Source organism: Triticum urartu, chromosome 3A, assembly GCF_056163025.1.
Source record: "Triticum urartu cultivar PI428250 chromosome 3A, HENAU_Tu73, whole genome shotgun sequence".
In the NCBI taxonomy this organism is placed as follows: Eukaryota; Viridiplantae; Streptophyta; class Magnoliopsida; order Poales; family Poaceae; genus Triticum; species Triticum urartu.
Window position 1 is genome coordinate 668,905,812 of NC_141875.1, and position 19,616 is coordinate 668,925,427.

General features: G+C 46.8%; 3 protein-coding genes across 3 annotated transcripts; all 3 read left to right on the forward strand.

Annotated features, from left to right (window-relative positions):
• Positions 1 to 3,326: 3,326 nt before the first annotated feature.
• LOC125510081 (laccase-19-like) lies at positions 3,327 to 5,698 on the forward strand. The gene is made up of 2 exons (XM_087513925.1): positions 3,327 to 3,494; positions 3,752 to 5,698. Exons 1-2 carry the CDS (start codon positions 3,390 to 3,392, stop codon positions 5,414 to 5,416), a joined length of 1,770 nt encoding a protein of 589 aa, XP_087370051.1. The 5' UTR covers positions 3,327 to 3,389; the 3' UTR covers positions 5,417 to 5,698.
• A 7,379-nt stretch (positions 5,699 to 13,077) lies between these two features.
• Positions 13,078 to 14,637, forward strand: LOC147981301 (uncharacterized). The gene has a single exon (XM_087513926.1). The coding sequence runs from the start codon at positions 13,319 to 13,321 to the stop codon at positions 14,465 to 14,467; it is 1,149 nt and encodes a 382-aa protein (XP_087370052.1). The 5' UTR covers positions 13,078 to 13,318; the 3' UTR covers positions 14,468 to 14,637.
• A 3,227-nt stretch (positions 14,638 to 17,864) lies between these two features.
• Positions 17,865 to 18,599, forward strand: LOC147981302 (putative F-box protein At2g02030). Its single transcript, XM_087515927.1, has one exon. The coding sequence runs from the start codon at positions 17,865 to 17,867 to the stop codon at positions 18,597 to 18,599; it is 735 nt and encodes a 244-aa protein (XP_087372053.1).
• The last annotated feature ends 1,017 nt before the right edge of the window (positions 18,600 to 19,616 follow it).

The window sequence follows — 19,616 nt, forward strand, 5'->3', positions numbered from 1 at the left end:
GTTGAAAGCGAGATCACAACCCAAAATAGGTGATGGTGTAATCAACATATTAGAAAATGTGGAAAATCGTTAGCATGTCAGTTTTACCACATAATATGATTCTTTTGTCCACCAATTAACCATTGCTAGCGGCATTTTTTCATTTAATCAATAAAACAGTTAAGAATATGTATCATCTGACAAACACTACAGTATATACAGATGCATGTTAATGGTAATAACGACCAGTAACCTCGTCACATCGCTTTGCAACCCTCCGGAGAGCAAATTATCAAATATTTGCAGTGCAACATGTAAATGTACGTTGCAGATACAAACAAAGATTGAACCTATAGAAGGCCGATGTGAAGTCCTCGCCGGTTCCACCAATAGAGGGAACGGGCACGCCATGGCTGGGAAAGTCCTGTAAAAGAGAGGATCAACCTAAGGTCAGGCACGCCATGGCGTTTATGCCTGTTCCAGCTCCACTCGTCTTCCCATCCTCCGGTCCTCGTCCTCTCACCATCAGTGGTTTGGTGAAGCCTGTTCCAGCTCGAACCTACTTCCTCGGTTCCTAAATATAAATTTTTGAAGACATTTCACTATGGACCACATACGGAATAAAATGAATGAACTACACTCTAAAATGCATCTATATACATTCGTATGTGGTTCATAGTAAAATTTCTACGAAGACTTATATTTAGGAACAGAGGGAGTAGTAGTCAAGTGACTACATAGTAAATCGATAGCCAAATACCCGAGGTATATGTACTACCCACTATTAAACAAACAATCTCTAAAAATTTCAGATAAAAACAATAACTGAAAATTGACTACTCAGTCCCACCCGTAATCTGCTTTGGGCGACAATTGATTGGCCATATATAGTACGTAAAACCGAGGAAAGGAAGACCTGATTAACTTCCCTGATGACCTGATCGTATTGCATCAGGCGATCACCAAATCCCTTGACAGTTACTACCTCTGCCTTTCCATGCATCTTTCCGCTGGTGAAGCCTCTCCATGACGGTGGTCCGCAGAGAGCCGCCACAACCTCCATCCGTCCTTCGTCCGCGATCTTAGCCACGAGGCGCGGCCACCTCCGGCTAGCCGTGGGCACCGATCTCCATTATCGCCCACCGGCTGAATGGACCGGCCCCCAAGTGCAGGATCCTCTCCATCGACTCTGGCCCGCATCCCGCGCTGGATACCCTCGATCGACTCTGGCACCTACGTGGATGAATATGCGCAGCAGAAGATCGCCGACAGCAGGGCGCAACGCGGAGGAAGGACGGCGGCGCATCGAGGAGGGAGTAACGCCGCCGCATCGCGAGGAGGAAGGACGGCGACGAGGAGGAACTGTTCGTTCGGGGGCCTGGGCAACCTGGGCTGTTAGCATGGGAGTGGGAACAAGTGGGCCGGCCCAATTACGGACAGAAAGAGGAGGTCGCTCCGCGGAGCAGCGGCCCGCGAGACGACGCGAGACGCGCGCGGGCGAGGAATGACGCCCGAATTTGATTTGGATCGTAGGTTCGAGGATCCGACGGCCGCGAGACAGTCAAATCGCTGTGGAGGCTTGTAGCTAGCCTAGTTATACTGTTTCTCAATGCCCCGGCGGTCATGTCGATTGGTATGTTTCTTTTGGTTTACTTATGGATCGGAGAGACTAATTAATATTGTACCAGGTTAAAGTTCAAAATTAACCGGCAAGCATGACCGCCGGGTCATGCATTACAAAGGGCAACATCATATTCAAATCAGTAAAATACTACGCCTTGCGTGCAGCGTCAAACTTCCTCCGCCGTGGAGCATCTGTTACCCAATGAAACATCGTAAGTCAGACTCTGACTGATGCTGGGTTGGTAGAGGTTGGTCGACAGAGTCTTTGCTACTACTACTGTGGTTTGAAGAAATCAATTTATTTTGGTTTACTCATAAGAAGCGATACCTTTTACGGTACATCAGCTAAATTTGGGCCTTATTTTTGTGGTTTAATGACCCAAATGAGGCAATACTACACTAGATTTCCTGTTGTATATTGAGTCGTTAGGGGTATTTTAGGTAGCTCTCAATTAATCAATCCCACAGGCAGTTCTGTTAGTCATGAGCGTTCAGTTTGACCATCCCGTCGCCATCAGCACCTATCCTGCACGCGGGTAGCGTTTGCAGCCGGCGGCTGGCCATGGCCAGCCTGCCGCAGGCCTGCCTTGCGCGGTTCGCCGCATGTAGTCCACCTTGTGCCGGCCCCACGCGTCCTATACTAGCCGGCCATTGGTAGCTCCCTCCGCACTTTCTTGCCCAAGCAATCTCCATTGCCAACAGACGGCGCACTGCCGGATAGCGCTTGAGAAAAAAATCTGAGAGATCATTTTTTTTATCATTGAATCAATTTAATACTACATGTTATGTTGGGTAGTATAATGTACCGTAAAAAACACTATTAATTTGCACTTTGCGTAACCTAAGTCTTGCGGCTAACAGTTCGTGGACGGATAACTAGGTTACCTACAAATAGTACTCCCTTCCGCTCTAAAAGATATTCATATAAATTTGTCCCAAGTCAAACGACGCAACTTCGATCAGAGTTAGATCACTAATATAGTGATCTAAACGATTTTCTATTTTTTTAGAGAGGAAGTATAATATTAGGTTATATCATTAAATACAGAAATAACTCAGAAATCAAACATTTTCATACAATATGTATTTGGTATTGTAGTTATTGGAAGGTTTTCCTTCAAGTTTGATCAAACTTTGCACTATTTGACTTGAGGTAAAAGTTATAGTAGCTTTTTGAAGATGGCGAGAGTACGTGATTTGATGTCATGAACGTCTTTTGATCCCGCGTTAACTCGGTGCGCACCGCACTTTCTCACGCCGGCTTGGAAGTCTCGTGGCCTAAGCTCTAGCTTAGTTACATAGCCGCTTTTGACTTGTCATTATCTGAACTGGATTATCAAGTAATTAACCTCTCAAGGAGAAAGGTTAGGTGGTCATTTACCGCCGCAACAACTAAAGGTATTCTACGTGCCAATGATGCTAATCTGTAATCTCCCTCTCCCTTCACATCACGGTCTTTCCATGAAGCATCGCCTCTAGCCGGCCTAGCAAGCTAATAGCCATGCAATAGCAAGCTGCACGCATGTGCCACTAGGTGGCGACGTACGAATTCTACTGTGCTTGCGTACGTGGTCCATGATATCAACATGGCGGCTCATGTCGCTTGGTTTGATTAGCCTGCTCAAGTCAACGATTGCAAACGCCCGTAGGATTCCGACGCCTAGTCCCTCGGGTGTATATATAGGCCACGGTACAGGCCTAGCATACCACCCTTCCATTGAGCAGCGAGTTAACTACCGATCGAGAGTGGCATATATATAGCACTTAGTTTGCAGAGGAACACAAGCATGGAGAAGCTCTCCATGGCGGCGACCATGTTCTGCGTCGTGGTCCTTGCGGCTCTGGCGGCGGCGGCCGGCGGTGAGGCCGCCGTCGTGGAACACACCTTTGTCGTGAGTACAATATCGATCTATGTATCTAGTTCATTAATGCATCTTCTTGATCACTTCTCGGTAGGTTTACTTCCGAAGGTCGTGACGAAAGTAAACTTGCTTTGCGCATAAATCTTAGGCTGGATGTGCATCATGAAAACAAACAAACAAAACTAGTTTCAGTTTGTGTGTGGTTTTTTATGAACTGTCACCATCTTTAACCTCTTAATTAGTTGACTGTTGACCAATCAGTTACGTATTTGCTTAATGATGTTCAGGTGCACGAGATGAACCAGACGCACCTGTGCAACACCACCAAGATTTACGTGGTGAATGGGCAGCTCCCGGGCCCCACCATCGACATCACCGACGGCGACACGGTTGTTGTCCATGTCATCAACCGTCTCCCTCACGGGCTCACCATCCACTGGCACGGCGTCCGGCAGATGAGGAGCTGCTGGTCTGACGGCGCCGGCTTCGTCACCGAATGCCCCATCCCTCCTGGCGGCGACCATGTGTACCGCTTCAACGTCACTGGCCAGGTCGGCACGCTGTGGTGGCACGCCCACGTCACCTGCCTCCGCGCCACCGTCGCCGGCGCCTTCATCATCCGCCCCAAGGGAGGGATGTACCCGTTCCCGACGCCCGCCAAGGACGTGCCCATCATCATCGGCGAGTGGTGGCAGCTCGACCTCGTCGAGCTAGACAGGAGGATGCATGATGGTAACTTCGACGACAATCCGCTGTCGGCGACCATCAACGGCAAGCTGGGCGACCTCAGCAATTGCTCTGGCAAGCCGGAGGAGAGCTTCGTCCTCGACGTGGTGCGCGGGAAGACATACCTGTTGCGGATCGTGAACACGGCGCTCTTCTCCGAGTACTACTTCAAGGTTGCTGGGCACACGTTCACCGTGGTGGGTGCTGACGGATACTACCTGACGCCGTACAAGACGGACATGGTGACAGTTGCTCCAGGGGAGGCCATCGACGTGCTCATGGCCGCTGACGCCCTGCCCGCGCACTACCATATGGTGGCGCTCGCAAACCAGCCGCCGGAGCCTGACCCGCAGATCCCGGGGTTCGTTTCCCGCGGCCTCATCCGCTACGCCGAATCCTCCCACAACAACAACGGGCTGCAGGTGCCGACGCCGCTCATGCCCAGCCAGCACAACACCATGCCGTCCTACTACTTCCACAGCAACCTCACCGGCCTCGCCCACCCGGACCGCCACCGCGTTCCCATGCACGTCGACGAGCGGCTCTTCTTCACGCTCGGCCTCGGCTCCATCTGTCGCGGCACCAACAAGACATGCCAACGTCGCCGGAGTCCCGAGACCATCGTAGTGGCCACCATGAACAACGTGTCCTTCCGCCACCCGACGAACACATCACTCCTTGAGAGGTACTACGACAAACGGACAAGTGGCGTGTACACGGAGGACCTCCCCGACCATCCGCCGCACCCGTACAACTACACCGACCGCTCCCTCATCCCGCCGGGGCCGCTGGAGGAGGCGCTGGAGCCGACGTCCAAGGCGACCAAGCTACGGAGGTTCCGGTACAACACCTCGGTGGAGATCATCTTCCAGAGCACGGCGCTGCTGCAGAGCGACTCCAACCCCATGCACCTCCACGGCTACGACTTCTTCGTCCTCGCCACGGGGCTCGGCAACTACAATCCCAAGACAGACCCCAAGAAATTCAACTACCACAACCCACAGCTGAGGAACACGGTGCATGTGCCCAGGACCGGCTGGGCTGTTGTGCGCTTCGTCACCGACAACCCCGGGATGTGGTACCTCCATTGCCACTTTGAGTTCCACATCATCATGGGTATGGCGACGGCGTTCATCGTGGAGAACGGGCCAACGCCGGAGACCAGCCTGCCCCCGCCGCCGCCGGAATTCAAGAGGTGTGGCGCCAATGGCCTCACTCAGCCATAGAGCTAATTAATCTGGGTAAGGACGTGTGTGCAGAAGTTGGGCCCTGAATTTATATAATTATTATTAGTGCAAAATAAAAACACTGAAGATGCAGGCAAGGATTTGCATGGATCCTTCATTGTATTGCCGGATGATTCTTATTGTAAAAGTTGATATTATTTTTTAATTTATTTCTCCATTGTAATGTGTGAACTGTAAGTTGGTCCAGTAGCTAGGGTTCAGTTTTAAAGAGAGGTATACGAACTGGCTGATATCATAAACAAAATCCTGTATTTAGATGATCCCTTTTTATTCGCATCAGATTAATGGTTGGAAACCACATCAGAGTGTTGGTAGTAAGTGCGTCAAACCTCCCTAGATCGTTTGATTTAAATCCAATTGTCCCAAATCATACTGCAAACCAAAAGGATAACTAAATACGGCTGATGTATATATCTTTTGAATATATCACAAATTTTGACAAGTAAAATGAGAATCTTGATGCATTTTGACTCTTTTGGTTGGATCACAAAATTTGGTGGGGGTGTGGAGCAAGCAGCCACCGCACCCGCACATTGTGGGCCGCTGATCTGCCCATGTTTCGCAAACATGGTCATGTATAGAGGGTACTTTCATCGCAACGATGCTAGACTTACGGACAACTTTCTACGAAATTGAAGCTACAGACCGATGGGGCAATGCATGATTGGAAATTAAGAAGAGGGAGGAGGCCCAAGTGAAAATTAGAGGGGAGGAGATTGGTGGAGATGGAGTCCGTAGGGTGTTTCCGTAGATTGTTTTCGTAAGTGTATCATTTGTGCTTTCCATCGCATAGCCCTCGCCAAAACTCTGTAATGGGTTCATAAATAGGAAAAGTGATATACCTCTACAAGTGGGGTTGCATTGGTCGGTACACATATTTTTATAAGGACCCAATAAGTGGTACATGTGTGGCACGGATACATGGCAACTGCGAACGTTTTTTATGACAAGTTTAGTGACATGAGGATGTCAACTTTTGTTGTCAAGCATGGCAACTTACTTTCGGATGGTAAGTTTCAGTTTTTTATGGGTTTGTTTTTTTCTTTTTGGATGACAACTTTAGTTGTAAAAACGTTAGGACCAGATTGGTTCGTACCACATGTATGGTACTTATCATTTGGGTTTTGTAAATAGTGGATGTGAATTTTATGTGTTGAAATAGTTTTGTTTGAAACTGAGGCAAATGATTTGCCTCATTCATTAAATAAGAAGGAGCTGGACAAAAGTTACATGAACCCAATGCCAGGGAACAAGCAAAAATACAATAATACTATTCTCCCAGCAAATTCACTGAAAATGTTTCGTGCTCGCAATGGCCCAAAGCCTTGCCTCTTTCTCGATGGCTTGTAGGAGAATAAACGGAGGGGCGGCATTGCTCCGGGACACTCATGTGTTCCTCTCATCCAAAACCATCTTACTAACAAACATGATGAGAGTAGGCATTGCCCTTTATGGATCCTTTCGGCACAAGTCATCTCAACCGACCAATCTTCGATGGTTGGAGAGGTTGCCCACACGGAAGTATCAAAAGTCGATAAGATTGAGTCAATCTTTGTCCAAAGCCCAGAGCCTCAAAGAATATTGGCACTTGACGAATAGGTGCTCAATAGATTCATGCCCCTTTTGTAGAGCGGGCAAGGTTCGCAGTTTGGCCATCCTCTCTTGGCCAACCGGACAGAGCTCCAAATCCTATTTTGGATGGAAAGCCATGAAAAAGATTCACTGACGGTGACGCCCAAGCTTTCCATACGGCCTTTGCTACTTGTGAAAAGCGTTGGGATTTCTCCGAAGAGGAAGGGTGAAGTAGTATAGTAGCAGAAAGTATTTCCCTCAGTAAAGAACCAAGGTTTATCGAATCAATAGGAGATTCACACAAACGACCTTTAGTAGTACCTACACACACACAAGAGCAAATAATTGCACCTAACACGGGCAAGAGGATTGTCAATCCCCTTGTACTTGTTAATTGCAAAGATCAAATTTGAGAGTAGGAGATGTATAAATTGCAAAGTAAAATAAAAGTAAATAAATTGCAGCAAGGTATTTAGGGTTTTAGTAATGTAATTTGAATGGACCTGGGGGCCATAGCTTTCACTAGAGGCATCTCTCCCATAAGCATAACGATACGGTGGATGAACAAATTACTGGTGGGCAATTGATAGAATAGTGCATAGTTATGATGTTATCTATGGCATCAGTACATAGAAATTATGTCCGTGACAAGTAGATCAACATCCATCTGCATATTAAGTTCATGACAAACAGAGTGCTTCTATGCTTGCCTCTCTACATATTAAGTTCATGACAAATAGTAATGTGTTAAGCATGAGATGACATAATGTAGACAAAATAAGACCAATCAATATGATTGAACCCGTCGTTTTGCCCTTAGTAGCAACAATACAAATATGTGCCTCGCTACTCCTCCTGTCACAGAGTGAGAACACCGCAGGATTGAACCTACTACTATGCACCACTTGCGCTGAAAATCTAATCATCAACTTGGTTAAAGAAAAGACATAGATCGGAAAGCATTATAGCTATAACAATCACAAATAATAAAGTTCAGAAATAATTCAATTACTTTCAATGAATAATGTGATCATAAATCCTTTATTTATCGGATCCCAACAAACACACAATACAAAAGGATTACATCGAATAGAACTCTGAAGAGAATATTGTATTAAAGATCATAGAGAGAGATAGAGAGAGAGAGAGAACATGAACTACTCACACATCGGAGAGGCGGTATGGTTGACGTAGGCCCTCCGTAATCGATTCCCCCTCTGAAGTTACTGACGGAGGGCCTCCAAATGACATCGCGGAAGAACAGAGGCTTGCAACAGTGAAATAATTGTTTCGGGTCTCGTTCTGGTGGTTTCTTGATTTTAGGGAATTTATGGGCCTGAAATTAGGTCGGGGCACAAGCTCAGACGGTGCTCCCCTGGGGGGGGGGGCGTGTGAGCTTGTGCCACTATCGTGCGGCGTCTGGTCTCTTCACGAAGCCTCTAGGGTCCCTTCTGGTCCAGAAAAAATCACCGTAAAGTTTTGAAAGAACATGCGGTGCCCCCATGTTTGGTTTTGGTAATTGATGACAATCTCTATGGACTAATGGTTGCCTTGAGTTATATTTGAAGGTTTTGTCCATAGGCTTTTCTTGGAGTACATGTGTTGGTTTCAAGGAGAGTTTGTGTCGACCAAGGTGCTATTCAAGGAATTACCTAAAGATTGGTCTTGTGAGAGGTTGATCAAGACTAAGTTAAAGAGTGAATCAAGTTGATCAACCCACAAAGCGTAGAAGATGTACCGAGAGGGATCAAGTGATCCCATGGTATGGTAAGCATTGTCAATTACACTTTGTGTACTAACCCATGGTCTTTGTGAGGGTTCTTTGTGGGGTTAGGTTGCGGTGTGCAAGTTCAAGTGGAGCACCACGAAGAGATCAAATGCTTGAAGCTTGCTGTCCTTTGTGATGACAATGGACCTGTGAAGATGTGCGGAAGAGTAGCTCACCCATAGTAGAGTATGGTGGAGCAATCAACTAGTCTTCATCGAGTCAAAACAATCAAGAAAGGTGGTCCAACTTGAGGAAGTTAAGATCATCATCATCTAGCTCAAGTGGACCATGTGCAAGGCAAAGGTTTGCCCTTGATAGGTTTTCTATTTTACCGGTCTCATGATGGTAGTTGGTAGACCGGGTTATAGGATCGATTGCCGTACTATCAAGGGGGGCTCTCGATGAGTAGCTTGATCGTATTGTTCGTAGAGAGCTCAAACCATTGCATCCTTGCATCATCTTTCTTGGTTATTGTTTGGTTCTCTTTGTGAGTCTTAGAGCTTATGGTCATCTTGACGACAAGTTTGAGTTCATCGAAAACGGAGTTCGCATGCATCTTCTATGTTGTTTTCGATGTTGGAGGTTTTGCCGGTTCTTCTCGGTTGGAGGTTCCACTCCTCTATTTGTTGGCATACCTCCCCTGCCTCTTCTTACTATAACCAGTCGCTGTTTTGATGCTACTCGTCGTCTTGTTTCCAACAAGCTTGAGTTTGCTCGATTCAGAGCTCATATGCAGGAGTTATGGCAGTTCTGGTTTTCTTGAGTGTGGTTTTTGTCCTGGACCCAGCGGTAGTACCGCGGGCCCCAGCGGTAGTACCGCTTAAGCTCACTAAGCGGTAGTACCGCTCCTCGGAGTGGTAGTACCGCTTGATGGTCTCAGCAATAGTACCGCTGCGGCTCCGTGCTCCTACCGCCTCGACTCGAGTGCGCTTTTTCTTGTGTCGGGTTTTGCGGCACTAGCTGCGGTAGTAGTGGCGGTAGTACCTTTTATTAGCGGTAGTACCGCCCTGCCTCCACGGTAGTACCGCTTTGGGTCCCAGCCCCAGCCCCTTTTTCTTCTGGCGCGGCAGTACCGCTGAGGGGGAGCGGTAGTACCGCTTATGGGCGGTAGTACCGCCCTGCCTCAGCGGTAGTACCGCTCTCTGCGGGGCTGAGTGGGGGATAACGGTTGTTCCCCCTCCTATAAAAGGGGGTCTTCTTCCCCATTGAATCTTATCCTTTTAGCTCGTGTTCTTCCCCCTTTGTTGACCTTCTTCGAGCTTGCTAACTCTCAATCCCTCCATGGATTCTTGCTAGTTTTTGAGGGAAAAGAGAGAGGAGATCTAGATCCACATTTCCACCAATCACTTTCTCCTCTATGTGAGGGGAACCCCTTGGATCTAGATCTTGGAGTTCTTGGTGTTCTCTTTCTTGTTCTTCCTCTCATTTTCCTCCCTAGCATTAGTTGCTTCGGTGGGATTTGAGAGAGAAGGACTTGGGCACTCCGTGTGCCCTTGCCATTGCATTTGGTGCATCGGTTTGAGTTCTCCACGTGATACGTGGAAGTTACAAGTTGAGAAGCTTATTACTCTTGGGTGCTTGGTACCCTTGAGCTTGTTCCTCTTGGGTGCTTGGGTGCCCTAGACGTTTGTTGGTGTTCGGAGCTCAATCATCGTGGTGCAAAGCTCCGGGCAAGCGTCGGGGTCTCCAATTAGGTTGTGGAGATCGCCCCGAGCAATTTGACGGGTACCGGTGACCGCCCCCAAGGGTTGCCAAAGTGTACGGGTTCGGTGACCGCCCCCAAGGGTTGCCATTTGTACGGGTTCGGTGACCGCCCTCAAGGGTCCCTTAGTGGAATCACGGCATCTTGCATTGTGCGAGAGCGTGAGGAGATTACGGTGGCCCTAGTGGCTTCTTGGGGAGCATTGTGCCTTCACACCGCTCCAAACGGAGATTAGCATCCGCAAGGGTGTGAACTTCGGGATACATCATCGTCTCCTCGTGCCTCGGTTATCTCTTACCCGAGCCCCTTACTTATGCACTTTACTTTGTGATAGCCATATTGTTTCGTGTCATATATCTTGCTATCACATAGTTGCTTATCTTTCTTAGCATAAGTTGTTGGTGCACATAGGTGAGCCTAGTTGTTTTAGGCTTTGTGCTTGGCAAATTAACTGCTAGGTTTATTCCGCATTTGTTCAAGCCTAAACCGTAATTATTTTAAAACGCCTATTCACCCCCCCCCCCTCTAGGCGACATCCACGATCTTTTAAGTTTCATCATGTTTGGACTTTGTTTGGTATGGTTTTCGACGAAACAATAAAATAGGTAAAAATAGGAACCGACACTAGGCACTAGGTTAATAGGTTAGTTCCCAAAAATGATATAAAAAATTGCATATAAAGCATATAAGATTGATAATATAATAACATGAAACAATAAAAAGTATAGCTACATTAGAGACGTATCAGTCTTGCACATGTTAGTGTGGGTGATAGTCAAGAAGTGCACCTTATAAGTGGACGACGCATAGTAGGTTCCGTCGATCGTGTGCTTCCACGCTATGTTGTCCTCCACCTCCTCAGAAAGGTGAATCCCATGAATGGCTATCCACATAGTAATGAACTGGTGTAGATGGTCTGGGGTGAAGGCGGTCATCACAGGAAGTGTATTGAAATAGTAGCGCTCAAGAAAAAACAAGTCAATCATGAGCTGGTGTTCTTGGTGTTCTTGGTGTTCTTCTCCCACGCTGTATGTTCTACTTTATATCTTGTTATGTCCCAAGAACTCTCATCTCGGCCCACCAATGGTGCAGTCTTGCAAAAGAAAAAGGACATAACCGCCGTGAAGCATCCAAACAACATCATCATGAGCCGTTGAATAGAAGCGTAACATATAGTTCCAGTCAGAGAGTAAATACTGACATTTTCAGCTAGAACGAAGGCATCATGCAGCAGTATCCGGTTCCATTCCCCTCCCTTTGATACCATCACAATGATCTAAACGCAAAAAAAGGCCAATATAAATGATACTCCCTCGATAAAGAAATATAAGAGCGTTTAGATCACTCTTATATTTCTTTATAAAGGGAGTATCTTGTACCAAATAAGAAGAAATGTTCCGGACTAAATGTTTTGTTTGAAGAAATACGAAATAACACCCACCATGATGTGTGCTCGACAGTGGGAACCACCTGAACGTGACTACATGTAGATTAATAATCATTGCAATTTCTTACTGGAATCACGAGATGGCGGCTCGACCTTCGTGATTAGGAATAGTATAGGCGATGTGGTTGGTTCATGAGAGGAAAGCTTCGTTATCTTCCAGATCTTATGCATGATGAGATAGAGGTGTGACTACATGTTATCCATGAATACCAGAGTTGGGTATATGACGAAAATGATCATTGAAATAGACGCTCAAGAATTAGCGAAAGTTGACACATCGACAAATCAAGGGCCTGTTTGGTTGGTGGCCTGGGTTACATGCCCGGCAAAAACAGGTGCCTGAAAGCAGCCTGAAAAATAGCTATTTTCTGCCTGATGAGGCATGCCTGAGAATGCATTGTTTGGATGGAGACCTTGTGCCTGAGTCTGACAAAAGCAAGTGAAGGACAAAACCGTTTACTAGTTTTGAATAGAAAAAGTCACATCAAGTACTATTTGCATGATTAGCGTTCTCAGGCTGCCATTTGCTCCGGCCAGGCGCTAGAAAAAGGAAGCCTGGCCCAGGCTAGTGAACCTGCCTGGTTTAAAAGCCAGGCTAATCAAATCGTCGTGTGTTCAGGCCAGGCAGCATCAGGCTTTTCCAGGGCAGCAAACAAACGCCCTTCAGGCATATTTTGTTATGCTTAAAATAAATTACTGTCTTAGACTTTGTAATATACTGATGTGGAATACCTTGTGGCATTCGGTGCCAAGATGAATGTCGAACTTGAAGCCGTATGGCCGGGCCGCAAAAATGCTACATCTACAGGACTTTACAGGAGTTTACAAGCTCCTTCCAAACTTCATAAACATCACCCCTGATTTTCATGGGGGTGGGGCCCCTCGCCAACTAACATCTAATCAAAAACCGCCAAGTAAAATCAATCATGTAAACTCATGTAGAAACCTTTATGTGTAGCATTGTTGGCCGGGCGGTGCTTTCTACCTTCGTCCGAGAATTGGTAGCCAGTGATATCGCTGTGCGCTTGGTTTAATGGAATAGAGATTTTTAATTTCAAGAAAAAAACCTTATTGGACAAGACATTTTTTTTAGGGTTTGTACAAGACATTGATGCTCGTGCCATGCTCAACATAATCGGTTTGTTGGAGCGGAGTAATCATAGTTTGTACGCTCTGGAAGTCTGGAACACACACACACACCGTGCTGCACCTGCTCCACGAAAGCCGAACAACTCGTCCCCCCTATCCCCTCGTCCGACGGCGCCGTGCCGGCGGCGCGATCGGAGGCCGGAGCTCCTCCCGTCCAGATCTCCGTCCCCCTCCTCCTCTCCGTCTCTTGGAGTGTGAACCCAACTACCCGAAGGCGCCCTTCCTCCGCCGCATTCCGATCTGATGGCCGGATCTCGCAACTGGGCGGATCTACCGGACGGGCCGACGGCGCTCATCGCCGACCGCGTCCTCGCCTACGACGTCGCCGACTACGTTCGCTTCCGCGCCGTGTGCCTCCCGTGGCGTCGGTGCTCAGCGGACCCGCGCGCGCACGGCAGCCTCGACCGCCGGTTCCATCCCCGGCGGTGGGCGATGCTCCGGGAGGAGCTCGCGGCGCCCAACCGCCGCTCCTTCCTGAACACCTCCACCGGCGAGTGCGTCCAGGTGGACCTCCCGGAGCTCCATGACCACTGCGTGCTCGCCCTCACCTCCGAGGGCCTCCTCGTTCTGGTCCACCACAAGCCGCAGCGCAACACCGTCCGCCTGCTCAACCCGTTCACCGGCCACCTCACGGAACTCCCGCCGCTCACCACGCTGCTATCTCCACACGACCAGCACATGCGTATGGATCTGATTGGCCGTTTCAAAAGGGTGTTAGCAGCGTGGGGCTCCGGCGTTGCCAATGATGATTCGACAGTGGTGCTCTGCTTCAACACGCTCGACGTGCTTGGCATGGCCAAGCCCGGCGATGACCACTGGACGTTGTTAAAATGCCAATTTGGTTCGATGTTATCGCCCTTAATGCTGGCAGGCCGATTCTACTGCGTTAACTGGCACAATGGTGTCATGGTGCTGGAAACCAGCGGAGATCAGCCACCACGGCTGGAGATGGCCTCCGAGCTGAATTTGAGTGGCTCACTGATTGAGGGTAGTCTGCACCTGGTGAACAATTGTGGGGAGCTCATGCTGGTGCACCGTTGGAGCGGACCATTGTCATCGGTGAACAGATTGGGTTATTGGTACGATGCATATCGAGTGGATTTGGACAAGCGGACGCTATTCCCGGTCAACAGCTTGGGCGGCGCCGCCGGGCGTGCGGTGTTCATGGGCATGCATTGCTCCCTATCGGTGTCCATACAGAATTTCCCTTCTGGCTCCATTACTGCTGACACCATCTACTTAGGCTTTGACGTTGCTGAAAGAGCGGGGTTTAAAGTTGGAGCATATCATCTCGCAGATGGAAGCATCGAAGGCACCGGCAGATATGAGGGTCGCTTGGTGCCACGGCCGCAGACTCTTGTTGACTGTCTATGTTTAGCCAATACCGTCTGAGGAGCTATCCCATTTCCTTGATGTTTAGCGTGCATGGATGCGCAATATGTATCTGCACACCACTTTGTTGCTGAGTTTCGTTTCAAGGTGCACACATACAGATTTGTATGCATGTTATCAAGAGAAGAAGTGTGTTGCACTCTTTTACAGTAGTCCAAGTATTTGCCTAATCAGTTTGTGGCTTTGGCAAAAAGCAAAGCAACTTATTATTTCCTCAGTTGGAAAGCAGGCCTGTCTGCTTTCATGGCAGAAAGGTTGTTTTCGGCTGCGGTGACTTTGTGAGATCTTGGGAAGATGGTTAGTTCAAAAACAAACCTTTTATGCCCTTTACCATGGTTTATATGACATTTGTAAGCAAATAATTTTTCTGGTAAGTTATTCCTTCCCACCTTCTAACTGGACCTTGAGAAGATGCCTAACCTGGTCCTCATCACACACGCACCATGTAGTTATTTTGGCAGTATAGATTTGATATTAATACAGTTTGTGAAAATTTGTCGCCTCGGTGTTCTCTATGGTCATCAGGTTGGTGATCATTGTCACTTGACTTTGTTAGGTCAAACTTTACTACTCCCTCTGATCCATATTACTTGTCCCTCGAACGGATGTATATAGATGTATTTCAGTGCTACATACATACGTTTGAGCAACAAGTAATATCGATCAGAGGGAGTATGTTTATTTTAGTAAGGTTAGAAAAATATTTATGTAAATTCAGAACTTTCTTTGGACACCAGATCAAGTTGTTTTAGTATAGATTGAGCTAAGCTTGGCTATCAACTTTGTTATCATTATAGGAGCATTTTTGAGTCACTTTGCATGAATTTCCAGTTCCCAAGTTTAAGGATTTTGCCCACGCTTGAAATGCGCTTCACAATATTCAATGTTTAAGTCAAGAAGATGCAAGGAAATGTGTGTTTTAATTATCTCGTTTGGAACTTAACTTCCCTGTTTAATTTTCTTCATGTTTAAGTTGCAGGTTTCTATCTGTGTTGTTAGTTCCCCAACCTAGTAGTTTGTGGAGCCAAGTATTTCTTGATAGCAAAGAGAAAGCAGGCAACGCTGGCTATTATAGGTGTTCAGGAGCACCACTTCTTCAGAAGCTGGATGGATTTAACATCGACAACCCTGGACTTCCTATGGATGGCTATATGACATTTTGTGGCTGGTCAGCAATATGTAAAATGTTCCGCTCTCCATTTTAAGGTAGTTTTGCTTACTTCACATCATTCCCTTCCCCTCCCAGAGATAAATATTCATGTTTGCTCCACATGGTATACTCTTCGTTTTGTATGGTGCTAGATCTCCGTGGGCTTATATGACTTACTCAACTGCAAAACTGCGGAAGTTGTTGCCAATAAATCTTTGTGTAATGTCTAGCAGGGCCCGAGCTCTTGCATGATATGAATGTCTCACCATTTTCATCATCCAACACACAATCCCAAATTTTGGTTGCTGACAGCAGTCAGGCAATTTGTTAAAGGTTTCTGAAATTGAATTAAGCTTACTGCACTTGTATATTATTGTTTCTATTATATATTCAGCCAGAAGAGAAATAGTCATGGGCAACAATATGTTACTGGGGATCCAAGTGGATCCATATCAAAAGAAATCTTCTTGACAAGACAATTGGCCAAAAGGTGTAACGGCAAACTGAATAAAGGCAAGGTGATGAAAGATGGATCATCATTAAACATAAGTTCCTTCCGTTATTTTTCCAGATTCAGGCAAAAAAAATGTTAAATTGTCATATGTGCACTAGGATTTATACGAGTTTGAAAGGATCAGGAGGTTGATATACATGCAGATGCGGATGTGGTAGAAGCTTGAGGCTCATATGAGGCTGTAATATTATGTCTTGATGAGTTTATGGTATGTTTATCCTTGTCCTTACCATCACATTGTTGTGTTAGTGTACATATAAGCAATTACTAGTACTCGCTCTTATATTTCTTTACAGAGGGAGTACATGATAATTATCAGATATTCTCATTCTCATAGTTCCAAATTTGAAAACATACATGTTTGCTAAGGCATCCGAAAAACGCTTTACAGGTAACTGACGCTACTTGACTGTTAGTAGCCCGCCTTCTTAATGAACTGAGATCGAATTCTTGGAAGCTCAGCTGTCAGTCCAAGAAATCGCTTATGAGAAGTGTTCTCCTTTTCTTAGTAGTAGTAGCTTGAATGTTGGTTTTCTGGAAACCATTGGCTAAGTAGAATATATCAATAAATGTGCGTCTGGCGAGTGAAACCTGATAGCTGCAAAGCTATGGTCGTATTTTGCATTTTCCCCCCTCTAGAATGCACATAAGCTATGTGTATCATATATATAGAGAAGAAACGGTAGATTTCGCAAAAGAAGAAGAAGAAGAGAAGAAACAGTAGAGATACAATCCATCAGAGTACATAGGTGAAAACATCCACGGACTACTCATCCATATCACAACCTATACAAGTGCTCGGTGAAAACATGCAAATCTCCACAGAGAAGACCCGCCATATCAGCCGAGTCTTAATTTCCTCTAGCACCCTTTTTATCACCACAATGCTCAATGGCGTTGCCCTATTGAAGACGACGGCATTTCTGCTGTACTCCTTTCGTTCCATAATATAAGAGTGTATTTAACGAATATCCTATTCTGAGCCTAGGCTCTGCTGCACCCGGTGTACAATAAATTCAAAAATACTAGTAGAAAGATTTAATTTTTTTGTGGAGAAAGATGACTGAGTGTGATATGCGCGCCAAATTTCAAAAAGCATTTGAAAATTTGAGTAGCTCTACTTAAAAAAAATTGGGTCCAAACAGTAAACTTGTTCTCATACCCTAAATTAGTCTTTTTTTTCTAGGAGCTACTTAGACATCCAAATGCTCTGAAATTTGGCACGGACATCACGCACACTGTCATCTTTCTCCATAATTCTTTTTGGAATATATTGAATTTATACAATCATTTTTTATTATACATTCATTTTTTTCAAATTGGCGAACATTTTCTCAATGCCAGTCATATTTCAAATTCATGAACATGTTTTGAACTCGCGAACATTTTTATCTAATTCATGAAAATTTTCACATATGCGAATATTCGTCACTGAAATGAAATAATTTTCTATTAAAAAATGTGTTTTCAATGCACTAAACAAAGTATTCCTTTCAACAAACATTCCCATTTTATTTTTCTGTTTTCGTAGTACTACTTTTTCGCGCAGCATGATAGAGACATAGCTCAAACAAACGGGGCGTCACTAAAGGAAAAAAAACCGCGTGTTAAGAAAAAAAGAGGAGAAAGGAAACATTGTGGAAGAAAGAAAAAAAGAGGAGAAAGGAAACATTGTGGAAGAAAGGAAAAAAACGGAAAACCGTGAGGAAGAGGACTTCTCTCCTCGTACGGCAATGATGGGCTTCCACTATAGATGGGCCGAGCGACCAACCGCTAACGAGGCCGTGAGGGATGCGTGGGGACAGAGTCCTAAGATAGATCGATCCTTCGTTGCTCAAAAAAAGAAGATAGATCGATTCTTCCGGCGGCCGGCCATTGACGACGGCGAGACGGCACCACCGGCAGCCATGGGGAGGGAGATGCCGTACATGCCGGCCGCGATCGTCTCGGAGATCCTGGCCTGTATGCCCGTGATGTCCCTGACGCGGTTCAGCTGCGTCTGCAAGGCGTGGCAGTCAATCATCCGCCGCGACGCATCCTTCCACCGCGCGCACCTCCGCCTTCAGAGGCCATGCCTGCTCGTCTCCCCGCACACAGTAGGCGACGACCCTCTGCACACCGACAAAGTCGGCCTGTACATGTGGGAGGCGAACCAGCAGGGCACCGGCCGCACCGCCGTGCCCCTCGTATACGCCACGGACTTCTCCTCCGGCAAGTTAAAGCACGATCTCGCGCATTGCGATGGGCTGGTCCTGCTGCACGCCGAGTCCGCCGTGCACCTGCTCAACCCGGCCACACGTCGCACCCGGACGCTGCCTCGGAGCCGTGGTGCTGGCGCCGACCCGGCACGCCGAGGGCCCCTCGGCTTCGAGACGTGGCACCAGGCGTTCGGCCTCGGGCGCGACCCTCGTTCTGGTGCCTACATGCATGGTGGCGTGCTTCTCCTACCGCTCTTGGACCAAGCTTGAAGTGACGGTCGACTATCACTCCATCAGGATGGAAGTATTCACCATTGGAACCGATCGGCGTTGGCGTGAGACACCAACGCAGCCGTCATACCCTACAGTGGCGCAGCGAACAGCGACCTTCTTCAAGGGGTCGCTTATATCTGGACCGTCTTTGCTGACACTGCTCCGCGTTTCCTCCGTTTCTGCTTGGAAGACGAGGCTTTCGGGGTCATTCAGCCACCTCCTTGCCACCCGAGGTTGGATTACGTGATGTCCAGATTAGCAGAGCTGCGCGGTGAGTTGTGCTTGGTTTGTGTAGGGGCCAACATCCGTTTGATTGAGTTGTGGGTGTGCGACAACATTGACAAGCCAAGATGGGTTCTACGTTGTACAGTTAACTTTTGCGGATTTGGGCCCCCTAATTTCCATCCGGTTGCCGCATTTGGGGACGAAATTGTGTTCAATGATTCGGTGTGTGGTACAAGGCGCTACAATCTCAGAACCAAATCTTACAAGAACATGTTCTGCATGGAGGACTTCGGGATTGACAGTCCAAGCACAGGCATATTTGAAGATTTCTCTTACTTTGATGTTATCCCCTACATTCCAAGCCTAATTTCAATCTCGGATGAAGTTTCCACTTCCTAAAAGATTTATTTGCTTCAAGCGATGGACTATCACAATATATGTTCTATGTGTATGGTTATTATTTTTACTTGTAATGACTCTTTTTTTTGTGAACTTATTATTGACCATGTAATCTCAACTTGATAGTCTAGAACTCTAGAAGTCAACTTGAACGAAACCAAAAAGGAAGCGTAACCATACACCCTTCAATGGACCGCTTTCCTTTTCTCTTCTTCCTCCAACCTAACAGGCTAGGCGAGCCCAATTACATTGCAACCCGGAGGAAGAGAATGTGAGCAAGAGGATCTTTGGTGAGGGCGTAATCCCCTTTGTTCCAAGCTTCTAGTTTAGGTGAAAACGAGAGCTTTATAAGATTTCATTGCTTCAAGGTTCTAGCAAGCGACTTTATTT